The sequence below is a fragment of the Podarcis vaucheri genome (genome assembly GCF_965113315.1).
Source record: "Podarcis vaucheri genome assembly, chromosome: 7".
NCBI lineage: Eukaryota > Metazoa > Chordata > Lepidosauria > Squamata > Lacertidae > Podarcis > Podarcis vaucheri.
Window position 1 is genome coordinate 5,863,695 of NC_138765.1, and position 14,506 is coordinate 5,878,200.

At 46.9% G+C, this 14,506-nt stretch overlaps 1 protein-coding gene across 1 annotated transcript in view; it reads left to right on the top strand.

The window, feature by feature from the left end:
- The first annotated feature begins 2,788 nt into the window (after positions 1-2,788).
- LOC309536833 (cytochrome P450 2F3-like) overlaps positions 2,789-14,506 on the top strand; it is a 109,664-nt gene continuing 97,946 nt past the window's right edge. Inside the window, exons 1-6 of the mRNA XM_082231192.1 lie at positions 2,789-3,003; positions 7,826-7,988; positions 11,224-11,373; positions 11,520-11,680; positions 13,186-13,362; positions 13,520-13,661. Coding sequence (XP_082087318.1) covers positions 2,824-3,003; positions 7,826-7,988; positions 11,224-11,373; positions 11,520-11,680; positions 13,186-13,362; positions 13,520-13,661 — 973 coding nt within the window. The 5' untranslated portion in view covers positions 2,789-2,823. The remainder of the gene's footprint in view (positions 3,004-7,825; positions 7,989-11,223; positions 11,374-11,519; positions 11,681-13,185; positions 13,363-13,519; positions 13,662-14,506) is intronic.

The window sequence follows — 14,506 nt, forward strand, 5'->3', positions numbered from 1 at the left end:
CTGCTGGCAGATCAGGGGTCCCCCTTGCTATATCTGTGCATCTGGTGACTCCTGCCTGAATTCCTAAGTCCTTGATCTTGGCCATTAAATCCTGCCGTCCAGTCAGCACTTTCCTGCGTAGTTCTGCTTGGGGCTGACCTGGGCAGGAAAACAGAGTCGCAGTAGTCCTGCCCGTCCGTGTGAGATAGAGGGGTAAATCAAGTCCAGAGACAGTTCGTTGCTATCTCTAAAGGTGTTTATTCACACAGCAATAAATCCATCAGAACAGCACACACAGCTTCTTTGGAGCATCTCTCAGTCTAAAGTGAAACCAACTCTCACAGACAACACCTACAAAGCCTGTGACTTACCGCCCTGCGTCAGGCCCCTCCCCAGATACAGGACACCAAGGAGTTTTAACCCTGTAAACTCCAAACTCCACATTGATGACTAGGGAATCCCCCCCCCCCGGCTTCTCCCAGCCCTGCTTTATCTTGGTCTGTTTGTGGCCAAGGAGCAAGGCCACAATTTGCGGAGAGGCTGGCTCAGATTCCTCAAGGTGGGTTTGCTCTGGAGTCTCTCTCAGTCCTGCCTGGAAAGCATGGATAAAATCTCCTGACCTTCTAATGCTTAACATAACGATCAGGACACTAACCTTGTGTTTCTAGCAAACTGTAATTGTAGCCTCTTCTACGAAGACTGTTTTGGACCTATGATCAAAATAAAAAAATTCCTTCCAGTAGCACCTTAAAGACCAACTAAGTTAGTTCTTGGTATGAGCTTTCGTGTGCATGCACACTTCTTCAGATGAAAAAGCTCATACCAAGAAAGCTCATACCAAGAACTAACTTAGTTGGTCTTTAAGGTGCTACTGGAAGGATTTTTTTTTATTTTGACTATGGCAGACCAACACGGCTACCTATCTGTAACTTGGACCTATAAAATAGACTATATTTGCCAAAGATAAACTCAGGATTAGGGAAACAAACAAGACACATGGTTTCGTCATTCTCACAAGGGTCCTGTCCTTTTGCTTAAAACACGGGCAAGGTATTTATTCCCTCTTTTCCTCCAAGGACCTCAAGGCGGCGTTTTTGTATATTCTCTTTTCTCTCTCTCTCTCTCTCTCTCTCTTTCTTATAAACATCTTTGTTCTTCCCCTCTCCCCCCCCCTTTGTAACACTTCCCCCCCCCTTATAATTGAAATTCTTTCAATAAAAATAGTAATTTTGAAAAAGGTAGCATACATAGTTGATCGCCGAAGAATGGATGCTTTTGAATTCTGGTGCTGGAGGAGACTCTTGAGAGTCCCATGGACTGCAAGAAGATCAAACCTCTCCATTCTGAAGGAAATCAGCCCTGAGTGCTCACTGGAAGGACAGATCCTGAAGCTGAGGCTCCAAGACTTTGGCCACCTCAGGAGAAGAGAGGACTCCCTGGAAAGGACCCTTATGTTGGGAAAGATGGAGGGCACAAGGAGAAGGGGACCACAGAGGACGAGATGATGGGACAGTGTTCTTGAAGCTACCAGCATGAGTTTGAGGAGGCAGTGGAAGACAGGAGTGCCTGGCGTGCTCTGGTCCACAGTTGGACTTATAAGTTATTTCCCTCCCTATTTAATCTCCACAACAACAACCTTGCGAGGTAGGTTAGGCTGAGAGTGACTGACTAGCCCAAGGGCACCCAAATGAGCTTCACAGCTGAGGTGGGGGGAATTTGAACCCTGGTCTTTCCCAGGTTCTACTCTGACACCATAACCACTGTGGGACACAGCAAACAAACAGGGATTTGTAGGAAATAAACAGAGTTCCTCTTCTCAGGGAACTGTAGCTCTGGGAGGCGAATAGGGAGGGTCTCTGAACACCTCTCAGAACATTGAAACAGACTACGCTTCCCAGGATTCTCTGGGGGGAGCCATGGCCGTTTAAAGTAGAATCATAGCACTTTAGAGGGATGGTGCGGACGTGAGCCTGGAAAGGCAGGTGGAGGATACCCCCCCCCCCAGAAATTTATTGGATGCTTCTGCAACAATTATATGGTAAGACATAAACATGTATATCATAGCATTAAAAAAGAAAAGAAAAATACCATTCCAGCCCCAACCTTAACGAACATCAATCTAATCTGTTTTCCCATGCCCTGCCCAATATTTGCAGTGAAACGCCCATTATGTGGCCCTTGATAAATTACCGTATTTTTCGCCCTATAGGACGCACGTTTCCCCCTCCAAAAATGAAGGGGAAATCTGGGTGCGTCCTATGGGGTGAATGCAGGCTTTCGCTGAAGCTTGGAGAGCGAGAGGGGTCGGTGCGCACCGGCCCCTCTCACCCTCCAGGCTTCAGGAAAACATCCGCAGCCTAGGCAGCTCTGCGGGAGGTCCGGCAGGGATGTCTAGGCTGTGGATAGCAGCCTGCCGCCCCGCGGGGGGCGCACCCTGATGCAGAGCGCCCCTCGCGTGGGGCAGACATGGGCCAGCCCCACAAGCTCGGGGGACAGCAGGGAGGCGCAGCGCCGCCATCCCGCTGTTCCTCGACCTGGTTCGGTTTCCCCGACCTGCTTTTGGGGGGGAAATAAAGGGGAAAAAAATTTCCTTTATTTCCCCCCAAAAAAACTAGGTGCGTCCTATGGGACAGAGCGTCCTATGGGACGAAAAATACGGTAGCTTCTTGATTGGAAATGGCAGAGGTCCCCCCCCAGCTGGCTTGGAAATGTGTCGGAGGACCAGGAGTTACTGGATAACCAATGTGGAAAGTTGGGTGTTCCCCAGCCGCCCTTATAAGTCCAGCTGTGGCTCTTGGCGCCTCCCCATAGCCCAGAGGGGGAATCTCTTGGCCAGGGTCCTCCATGGAGCTGCTCTCTGGGACTCTCTTCCTGCTCCTTTGCGTCTGTGGCGTCTTATTCCTGGGCTTGGGATGGAAGGGCAAAGACGGCAAAGGCCGTCTGCCCCCTGGACCCACCCCGCTCCCCATCCTGGGGAATTTTCTCCAACTGGACCCAAACAACATGCTCAGATCCCTGGAGAAGGTGAGTCTCCATTCGCCTCCCTGCTCTCCTCCTCCAGTGAAGTCCTGACAGTAGACCTAAACTCTCCCTCTGGGAAGACAGCCAAGCCTGCAAGTTTGGCCGGTGGGGATTGGAAGGGTGTAAATAGCCCTACAGTTACATATAATAATAATAATAGTAATAATAATAATAATAATAATAATAATAATAATAATAATAATAATAGTATATGACTTTGGCTGAGATGACTGGCAGAATCCGCGATCAGGAAAGAGAGACTACAGAAGAAGAATGGAAGAAATTTAAAATCTACCTAAAGGACTATTACAAACTTGATGAATGCTAAAATGTTAAGGTTTTTAGAAAGAAAGGGTTACAGTGATATAAGATTGGAGTAAAGAGAAAATTAAGATGACAGAGGTTTGAAAGAAATATATATAAGTTGCTAAAAAACTTTGGACATGTGGATGCAGAAAGGGGGGGTATGGGGGAGTCTGAGAAAAGAGGTTTCTGAAAAAATATTATGAAATACTATATGTGTTTGTATGTCTTCTTATGTGTTTGTTTGTTATAAAAATTTTGTAAAACCAATAAAAAAATTTTATTAAAAAAATTAGTAATAATAATAAGTAACCAACAAAAGATTAAAAATTAAAGATTAAAACATTAATCTTCAACATTTCTCAAATGAAAATAGGGATGTCCGATTCCATAATGACAATTTTACTATTTATACCCCACACATCTTACTGGGCTGCCCCAGCCACTCTGGGCAGTTTTCAACATATATAAAAACATAATAGAACTTTTTTTTAAAAAAAAAACACCTTCCCTATACAGGATTGCCTTCAGACGGCTCGGGAGTCGGATGACTCCATACCCTCCAACATTTCCCCAGTGAAAAGTGGGACATTCCAGGATCAAATCAGAAAACGGGACGGCTTCTCTAAATTAGGGATGTCCCTGGAAAATAGGGATCTAGGAGGGCCTGCAGCTGAGGACTTATCTCTGTAGGAATGAGAGGGCATCAGAAGAGGCTGTGGGATGTGTCCAACGGGGGCTCTCTAGCCCACCACAGGGGCGAGCCAGGCAGTGGCGTAGCGTGGGGGGTGCAGGGGGGCCGGCCGCACCGGGCGCAACATCTGGGGGTTAGGGTTAGGGGGCGCAAATCCACGGGTTAGGGGGCGCAAATTACTTGCCTTGCCCCGGGTACTGACAACCCACGCTACGCCACTGCAGCCAGGTACCTCTGTGAAGCCCACAGTCAAAGCCTGAAGGCAATATCCCTCCTCACAACATTTCCCCAGAACCTGATAATTCAAGTGTGTACCTGAACTCACATGTGCACCGCCAGGACTCATGCATGTTCATATACACACTGCTGAGAGGTTTGGGATCTTTTGCTGGAGTTCTAACATGATCTTGTCTAATGAGTATGTGTTAACCCTTAAGAACGTCTCACACCAAAGGAATATAGAAAACTATTTTATTACATGAAATAGAAGTGACACGATATGTATACCTGAAGGAGTGTCCCCACCCACATCGTCCAGCCCCGGACACTGAGGTCCTCCTCCGAGGGCCTCCTGGAGGTTCCCTCCCTGCAGAAGTGAGGTTACAGGGAATCAGGCATAGGGCCTTCTCGGTGGTGGCGCCCGCCCTGTGGAACGCCCTCCCAGCGGATGTCAAGAAAATAAACAACTACATGACTTTTAGAAGACATCTGAAGGCAGCCCTGTATCAGGAAGTTTTAAATGTTTGATGTCTTACTGTGTCTGGATGGCTCTTTAGAGCCTATCAACTTCCTTCCCTCCCGCCTCATGGCTTTCAAAATTAACCTTTATATCCTTGCATTTTGTACGTTTTCCAATTCTAATTGCGCTCATTACAAAATGACTCAAATGTTAAATAAATATAGAAAGGTAGAAAATTTCTCATTACAAATCTTCAGACAACCAAACCTGCTAGTGATGTTAATTGTTTACAATAATCTTTCAGATATCGTATAAATTTAATCCAGTCCTTTTGGAATACTTGATCGTGCAGGTTTCAGATTTTTCTTTTCAGCTTCACCAGTTCTGCAAAGTCCACCATCTTCATCTGCCACTCTTCTTTCGTTGGTACTTCTTGTTATCTCCCATTTTGGGGCTAAAAGAATTCTTGGCTACGATGCCCGCACTCTTGATCAGAAGAGTGAAAGCTTCCCTATTTTTAAAAGCCTATAGAAACGTTGGCTTGACAATTTTGCCATAAACCCACACTAGCACTAGAGAAGAAGAAGAGTTTGGATTTGATATCCCTCCTTTCACTCCCCTTAAGGAGTCTCAAAGCGGCTAACAATCTCCTTTCCCTTCCTCCCCCACAACAAACACTCTGAGGTGAGTGGGGCTGAGAGACTTCAAAGAAGTGTGACTGGCCCAAGGTCACCCAGCAGCTGCAAGTGGAGGAGCGGAGACGCGAACCCGGTTCCCCAGATTATGAGTCCACCACTCTTAACCACTACACCACACTGGCTCAGTAGGGGCAGGGGAGGAAAGTATACCTGTCTTTAAAGCAAAGCAGAAGTGTGCTGCGTCCTGGAGAACGCTGGGTTAACTGCTGTCCTGTTAGAGTCAGAGGAGCTGGGGTCTTGGCTAATGCCTCCTCGTAAGGAAGGGAGGGACACTGAGATGAGTGATTCCCATCCCCTGTCACACACACACACACACACACACAGTTCCATCCCATGGCCATCTGAGTGAGAAAAGGACTGAAAACTGGCCTTATCTGCTTGCTTATCACTCTATCTGTGTTTTGCTTAACCAAAGGGAGATATAGCGAGCAGTTAACTGGACCTGGCTATCTCTTGGCTGTGCCACCATTATCTTGAAGTCATGCATTCTGGAGTTTGAACGGATTTCTGGATTTGCATGTGTTGACCATTTCAAGGTGTGAAGTTTTTCCTGAGATGAGGCCGGTACAAGGTTCAGGAAGAAGAATCTCATGTCATATTTAAGTTACGTCAATCTTATACCCGTGCCATGATCTACAGAGATCAACCTCATTGTAAGTTGAGATTCACACACAGCTGTTCACAGTTAGACTGCCTCTCATACATGCCAACTCCCTGGGGCCCACAAAATCCCCCATGAAGGGGCCGAGCACCCACAAATTTCGGTGCCAGGGCCATGCACCCCACAGTTTGGGGGCCAAGCTGCCACTCCTTCTGCCTCTCAACCTGGAGTTTTTCCATTAGTTGTTCCTGTCCCTGCCCCACTCACCATTGGGGGTTGAGGTATGGAGGCTCACCCTCAATTCCCAATCAGTCAGACTTTATTCCGTAGCAGGACAGAGTCCACAGAGATAGGGGGAGCATTTCCATTACAGGCATGGCCAAACCTGGCCCTCCAGCTGTTTTGGGACTACAATTCCCATCATCCCTGACCACTGGTCCTGTTAGCTAGGGATGATGGGAGTTGTAGTCCCAAAACAGCTGGAAGGCGAAGTATGGCCATGCCTGCATTAGGACAATAGGCAAATATATGTCACCTGAGCCGTTCCTCCTCTAACCAAGCACCTTCTGACGCTTCTCCATCTCTCATTAAATCACAGTCCATGAAATACAAATTACTCAACCCGTGTTTCAGAACCCTCCTTGCACTTTTCACTTTAATAGTCTGTCTTGCGGTCACGGCACACTCTTGCACAGGTGACGTTGGCCTGACTAATAATAATAATAATAATAATAATAATAATAATATCTTTATTGTCATTGCCCCCTTCGGGGACAACGAAATTACTTGACTGCTCCATAAAAACACTAATTAAACAATACAGTATAATACAGCAAGGGAGATTAGATGACTTTCAAAGTCCGGGCTTCCCATTCAGGGCCGAGATCGCTCTGGAGAAGAAGCTGTTCTTAAGACGGCTCGTTCTTGTCTTCATCGTCCTGTATCTCCGTCCCGACGGCAAGAGCTCGAAGAGACAGTGACCAGGATGTGATGGATCTTTTACTATGTCCAGTGCCTTCCTATGGCACCTTGTGGCATAAATCTGCTCTAAGGTGGAGAGTGGGCAGCCAACAATGCTCTCTGCTGCCTTAACAACTCTGCACAACCCCATCCTGTCCCGGGTAGTACAGCTTCCGTACCACACACACAAGCCATAAGTGAGCACGCTCTCAATGGCACAGTGATAGAAGGCAAGCAGCAGTTTCTGCGGAAGATGGTTTTTCCTTAGTATTCTCAAAAAGTAGTCTCTGCTGTGGCTTCTTCACAAGCCCCCTTGTGTTGACACTCCAGGACAGATCCTCTTGTAATTCAATGCCCCAAAATCTGATGATGAGCCTAACAGTAATTCCACCTCGCACATTAATGGGAGAGGGTCCGATATGGGAGATATGGGTCAATAAAGCCTGCTGGATCAGGCCAGTGCCCCATCTAGTCCAGTGTCCTCGTCTCACAGCGGTCAGTCAGATGCCCTAATGGGAAACCTGCGAGCAGGATGCAAGCGCAAGAGCCGTCTCCCCTCCTGTGGATTCGAGCGACTAGGATTTGGAAGTCTTGCTGTCTCCAGCTGTGAAGACAGAGCAGAGCCATCCTGGCCAGAAGCCAACGAGAGCCCTCTCCTCCCTGAAGCTGTCTTTCAAAGCCACCCAATTTGGTGGCCATCACTTCCTCCTGTGGAAGCGAGTTCCATAGTTTAACTCTTTATCCCAAATATGTCCTCCATCTGCCCTGAATCTTCCGGCTGGCCCTCCCCTATCCCAGGCTTCACTTCCCTCCTCACTGGGCTCCCTTCCTGTCCAGTTATCCCCTCACCTGTCCACACCTGGGCCAACCTGAGACTCTTCTCCCGGCAGCTGGGCGAGGCCTATGGCTCGGTCTTCACCGTCTACCTAGGGCTGCGGCGAGTCGTGGTCTTGAGCAGCTACAAGGTGGTGAAGGAAGCCCTGGTGGACCAGGCAGAGGACTTCAACGCGAGAGGGCAGCTGCCGTCCTTCTCCAAGGATTTCCATGAGCACGGTGAGAGGTCCATCCCTGTGGGGAAAGGGGGCTTGGGGCACAGCTCAGTCCATCTTTCTGTCACACATCAGACATGTGTCAGATGGTAGAGTGCCAACCTGGTGCCCTCCTTCTGGTTTGGACTACAATTCTAATCAGTGCCAGCTAGGGATGGACCGATAGGACTCGAACCCATGGCTTCAAGTTACAAGAAAGTTGATTCTGACTAAGCATCAGGAAGAACTAACTGATGGGAAGAGCTGTTAGTGGAACAGTCTCCCCCCCCCCCCCAGAGGTTGTGAACTCTCCTTCCTTGAAGAAGAAGAGTTTGGATTTGATATCCCGCCTTTCACTCCCCTTCAGGAGTCTCAAAGCGGCTAACATTCTCCTTTCCCTTCCTCCCCCACAACAAACACTCTGTGAGGTGAGTGGGGCTGAGAGACTTCAAAGAAGTGTGACTGGCCCAAGGTCACCCAGCAGCTGCATGTGGAGGAGCAGGGAATGGAACCCAGTTCACCAGATTACGAGTCCACAGCTCTTAACCACTACACCACACTGGCTTTCAAACAGAGGTTGGATGTCCTGGAAGCTTTACTTGAGATTCTTACATTACAGGGGGTTGGACCAGGTGAGTCTTGGGCTCCCTTTCAACTCTACAATTCTATGGTCTGTCAATTTTGGTTTCTATCAGTTTCTCATCTTCCCCACTCTTGATTTCAGTTCCCCACATATCCACATTGATTTGCAAATTATTCATCCACATTTGAGCGCAAGATTTTCCTAACATGCACATTTTTCTTTTTTAAAGATATTTATTAAAATTTCAGCATATTACCAAAATAAGAGAAAAAAGTAAAAGAAAAGAAAAGAAAAAAAGATGAAAATACAAAGTGAAAACAGTTAAAAACAAATCAGTCTTTCCATATCTTATCTTTCATTTGCTTGATTCCCTGACCTCCTCACACCTCCCTTTTTTGTATTCCAGTTCAATTAGTTAATTCAGCAAATCCTTTCCCTCTTTGATTTTATCTTAATCTTTTGTCTTAATATATTATAACTTTAGGTTATCACCTGTTAACAATCCATTTTTACATATTCCTTTATAATATTGCTGCTAAAAACCACTTAACTTCATAGAATCATAGAATCATAGAGTTGGAAGAGACCACAAGGGCCATCGAGTCCAACATCATTCTAACATTCATTAATTTTGCAGTATTTCTGTAGATAATCTTTAAATTTCTTCTAGTCTTCTTCCACTGACTCTTCTCCCTGGTCTCGGATTCTGCCAGTCATTTCCGCCAGTTCCATGTAGTCCATCACCTTCATCTGCCATTCTTCCAGAGTGGGTAAATCTTGTGTCTTCCAATATTTTGCAATAAGTATCCTTGCTGCTGTTGTAGCATACATAAAGAAAGTTCTATCCTTCTTTAACACCAATTGGCCAACCATGCCCAGGAGAAAGGCCTCTGGTTTCTTCAGAAAGGTATATTTAAATACCTTTTTCATTTCATTATAGATCATCTCCCAGAAAGCCTTAATCTCTGGGCACGTCCACCAAAGGTGAAAGAATGTACCTTCAGTTTCTTTACATTTCCAACATTTATTATCGGGCAAATGATAGATTTTTGCAAGCTTGACTGGTGTCATGTACCACCTGTATATCATATTCATAATATTCTCTCTTAATGCATTACATGCCGTAAACTTCATACCTGTGGTCCATAACTGTTCCCAGTCAGCCATCATTATGTTATGTCCAACATCTTGTGCCCATTTAATCATAGCAGATTTCACCGTTTCATCTTGTGTATTCCATTTCAACAGCAAGTTATACATCTTTGACAAAATCTTAGTTTTGGGTTCTAGCAGTTCTGTTTCTAATTTTGATTTTTCCACCTGGAAGCCAATTTTCTTGTCCAAATTATATGCCTCCATTATCTGATAATAATGAAGCCAATCTCGCACTTTATTTTTTAGTTTTTCAAAACTCTGCAATTTCAATTTATCTCCCTCTTGTTCCAGAATTTCCCAATATTTCGGCCATTTGGCCCCCATATTGAAACATGCACATTTTTCTTAATAGGTACAACATTGCAAAGCAATTTCCCCAAAACAAAATGCCTTTCACTCATCTTATTTCTGTGACTGTAAGTTGCCATAAGCTGCTTTTAACCTTGTGCTTTAATGTTGCAACCCCCAGCCCTACGCTGGGACCTTAGGGTAAAGGTCGGGTAATTAATGTTTAGATATTGGCATCTGTCTGTCTCTAGAGACAATGGAGTGTGCCTGTGGGGTGAAGGCAAACCATTGTGTTAGCAAACCATTCTGTTAGTGACCTCTCCAGGGCAGAAGCCTGGGCAGTGTACATGGGAGTCCTGGTCTCCACAGAGGACAAGACCCCTCTTGGTCCCACTGATGTGGTCCCAAGGAAAGCAGAGCAAGATGTTTGACACCAGCTTGGCTGCAGGAGTTGCCAGAAGGAGGCGTACAAGGCATCATCCAATCACCTTAGGGATTTGTGTAGGGTTTAATCCTTTGCCTTGACTTCTCCTGAAGATATCCCACAAGGCAGCAGGGTTTTAGGACCAGAGTTTTCTTTCTCCTAGATGGGCTCCCTTCCCAGGTGGATGAGTCCCATCTGCCCCTCACTTCCCTCTACAGCACATGCAGAAACCGCCTTCTTGACCATTGGACTCACTCTTGGTCCTGTTTACTCAATCCGCTCAATTCTTATGCATGCTTTATTTTTGCGGCACTTGACTTGGCTGAAGAACCGCGTTGCAAAATTCAGAGAGGCATGGATTCGCAGCTGTGTTCCAGTTCTTGGCACATCTTGTAAATTCAAACAGAACTGACTTTTTCTCCCCCTTGCCAGCCAACTGGGCCAGATGTTGCTGGGAGAGATACAAGTTCTCATCCCCCAAACAGCTGGAGGTCACCAGGTTGACAAAGGCTGGTTTTACCCACCCTTGTTTTTTCTTGAAAGCAATGTACTTGGCAACATTCGCCTGGCACATAAACAATACCCTTCACAACCACTGTTTATCTCAGTAGTGGAAAGGTTGGGAGAAATTTCTGCAGCAAACTGGAGGTCAGGAAATGGGAGGTTGTGGGAGATGTCCCTGGGAAACATAACACATGAATCGGCCAAGGTTTTAAAAGGATGAGTATCGAAGAGACAATCTGTCCTTGTCAAGGAAGAAGGGGGGATATACACAAAAATATTACAATAATCATAATATTGCTTGACCAGGGCTGACCTTTTCCAACGGTGATCGGTGGAGGCAGCTTCGCAGGTTCAGCCTCACCACCTTGAGGAATTTCGGGATGGGGAAACGGTCCATCGAGGAGCGGATCCAGGAAGAGGCCCGGTGCCTGGCAGAGGAGTTCCGTAAGTTGCAAGGTAGGCCTCTGGAGAAATCCATAATTAAAGGATTGGTCGCCTCTAGAAGACTCTGTGGTGCTTGGTCCACAAGCGTAGCCATTGTGTGCTCTTGCCAAAGACAGACCTTTCCTTCCCTCCTCCTGCCTTCTGTCTCTCCCTACTAGGGACGCCCTTTGACCCCACCGTCGTCATCAGCCGAGCCGTCTCCAACGTCATCTGTTCCATCGTATTTGGGAACAGGTTCCAGTACGACGATGAGAAATTCATCACCCTGAGTGAGCTGATCACAGAACGGTTCCGCGTGGCCAGTCTGCCCCCGTCTCAGGTGAGGGCGGACGGACTGCAACACACACACACACACCCCATATATCTACCCTTTACTTATTATCGTGGTTTTTTTTAAAGCAAAGAACTGAAAAGTTAAACAATAGAGTGTCACAGCATGGAAGGGCGGAAGAGCAAAGATACATCCCAGTTCCAAAGCATTAATGCATACAAAGCTTATATTTGCAAATAAAGACTATTTATTAGACACAGTATTCCCCTGTGAATTACATCATCACCATCACCATCATTAATTTTTAATCCATCATTTTGAATTATAGCAATCTGAAAAATACATTGTTGTTGTTGCTTAGTCGTTTAGTCGTGTCCGACTCTTCGTGACCCCATGGACCAGAGCACGCCAGGCACTTCTGTCTTCCACTGCCTCCCACAGTTTGGTCAAAAAACACATATATGGCAACAACCAAGCCATAAACAACAAAAGAAAACAAAAGCAATGGTTTGGCTTTTCTGTTAAGGTCACTTTAAGAATTTCAGCATCTTTCCATAAGAGTTTGGAAGTTTGATTCAATTAACATATTTTATTCAAATGCATCCCTCTTAGAGTCCAATGTTTCTGAGGTGGTTTTCCAGCACAATATTCCTGGTGTATCAAGGAAATAAACAGAAGCCAAGATCCATCATTATGGACGCTCAAAGTTCTCTCTAGTCTTAAATGAGACAGACGTTTGCAAAGGCAGGCTGCACTGAGTGACCACGTCTCTCAATTCTTGTATAAGAATTAAAATCATGCCACCTATCCGTCTGCCTATCTAGTCCTTCAAGCTCTGCCCTAGATATTTTCGCTTATGGAATCTCCCTTCCAGGAGAGCAATTTGCCAAAGCCCTGAATACCAGAAATACCAGATTATTAGGTCAGGGTTCATAAATCTGTGGCAGGAAGGAGCGATTTGTTGCCTAGGGGGCTCAGTTTGCCCCCCACCTGACCGCCTTATGCTAAGCAACCACAGCAATGGGCTGAATCCGTCTCTCCAGTTCATTGTGTAGAGTGTTCTCACTCGTGGGTCTTGCAGGGCAGAAGGCAGCGCTGGAATTTCTGAAGCGAAGGAAGGCTTTTGGAAAGGAAAGCCCAAGGACCCATGAGCATGTGCAAAGAGTCAAGGGTCACTTTTCCAGGAAGGCATAAGCCTCAGTGTGGTGTAGTGGTTAAGAGCGGTAGTCTCGTAATCTGGGGAACCGGGTTCGCGTCTCCGCTCCTCCACATGCAGCTGCTGGGTGACCTTGGGCCAGTCACACTTCTCTGAAGTCTCTCAGCCCCACTCACCTCACAGAGTGTTTGTTGTGGGGGAGGAAGGGAAAGGAGAATGTTAGCTGCTTTGAGACTCCTTCGGGTAGTGATAAAGCGAGATACCAAATCCAAACTCTTCTTCTTCTTCTTCTCAGCATGTGCCTTTTTCTGGGAATCTGAGTTTGCAGGAGACACATACTCAGGTCAGCCAAATGTGGTAACGCCCTTCCATTGCTCCCCATCTTCTTCCCCCGCAGCTGTACAATATTTTCCCGGAGATCATGGAGAAGATCCCCGGATCCCACCAAGCGGGCAGCAAATGTTCCCAGGGGATCATCCGCTTCATAGAGGAGAGGATCAAGATGCAGCAGGCCTCGCTGGATCCCTCTGACCCCCACAACTACATTGACTGCTTCTTAGTTAAGATGGATCAGGTAAGGAATGAACTTCCTCATCTCCATCATCTGCCCCCCCTAAAACGTGCTGTCTGCAGGTTTCAGAGAATTGTGGAATTGGAAGGGACCCCAAGTGGCATCTAGTCTGACCCCCCCTTCAGTGCAGGCATTATAGCTGACCTCGATCTCTTGGCAGGAAAAGAATAACCCGGCTTCTGAATTTTGCATGGAGAATTTGGTCATGGCCACCTTCAACTTGTTCTTTGCTGGGACGGAGACGACCGGCACCACCCTGAGATATGGATTCCTCACCATGCTGAAGTATCCACAGATTCAAGGTGAGGGCAGAAGGAGGAAACCTATGAGAATCACCTGAACTTCTACAGCTACAGGCCAAGCTGTTCCCAGGGTGTGTCCACTGTCGCATGCTGACAGCTTCTGGGAGCCACAGGTGAGAGAAGAGTGTTGGGTAGGGACCAGAGGTGGACAAAATACCCCAGAAGGAGTAGGACGTGTCCCCAACCAGAGGTACTACCACTCCCCTATCACTCCATACACCCAAAAGGAGGAAAAGCCTAGGGCATCTGGTATCTCCAAATGGTCTCCCATCCACATGCTAACCAGGCCTGACCCTGCTTAGCTTCCAAGCTCAGACACGGTTGGGTGTGTTCAGGGTAGTATGACTTTGATTGGCTGGCTAAGCCAAGTGAGGGTGGCCTATGGGTATCAAACCCTCTGTGAGTTAGCAGCTTCCCCTGCAAGCGAAGGCAGGCTCTGGCAGCTGGAGCGGACGAGATCCAAAGTGGGTTCAAGGTCAAATAGGCAGTTTCTGCATGTGCTTTAGAGGGAACCAAGGGGCATTGAGGGGACGCGGGTGGCACTGTGGGTTAAACCACAGAGTATAGGACTTGCCGATCAGAAGGTCGGTGGTTCATATCCCTGTGACAGAGTGAGCTCCCGTTGCTCTGTCCCTGCTCCTGCCAACCTAGCAGTTCGAAAGCACGTCAAAGTGCAGGTAGATAAATAGGTACCGCTCCGGTGGGAAGGTGTAGTGGATTTGAGTTACTCGTGCATAAACTGTCCCCGTTAGGGAGCTTAATTGCCTGGGTTAAACCATCCTGACTGCACAGCCCATCTCAGCGTGGCTGCCTCAGTCGCTAGCAGAATCTGTCTGTGGGCGTTT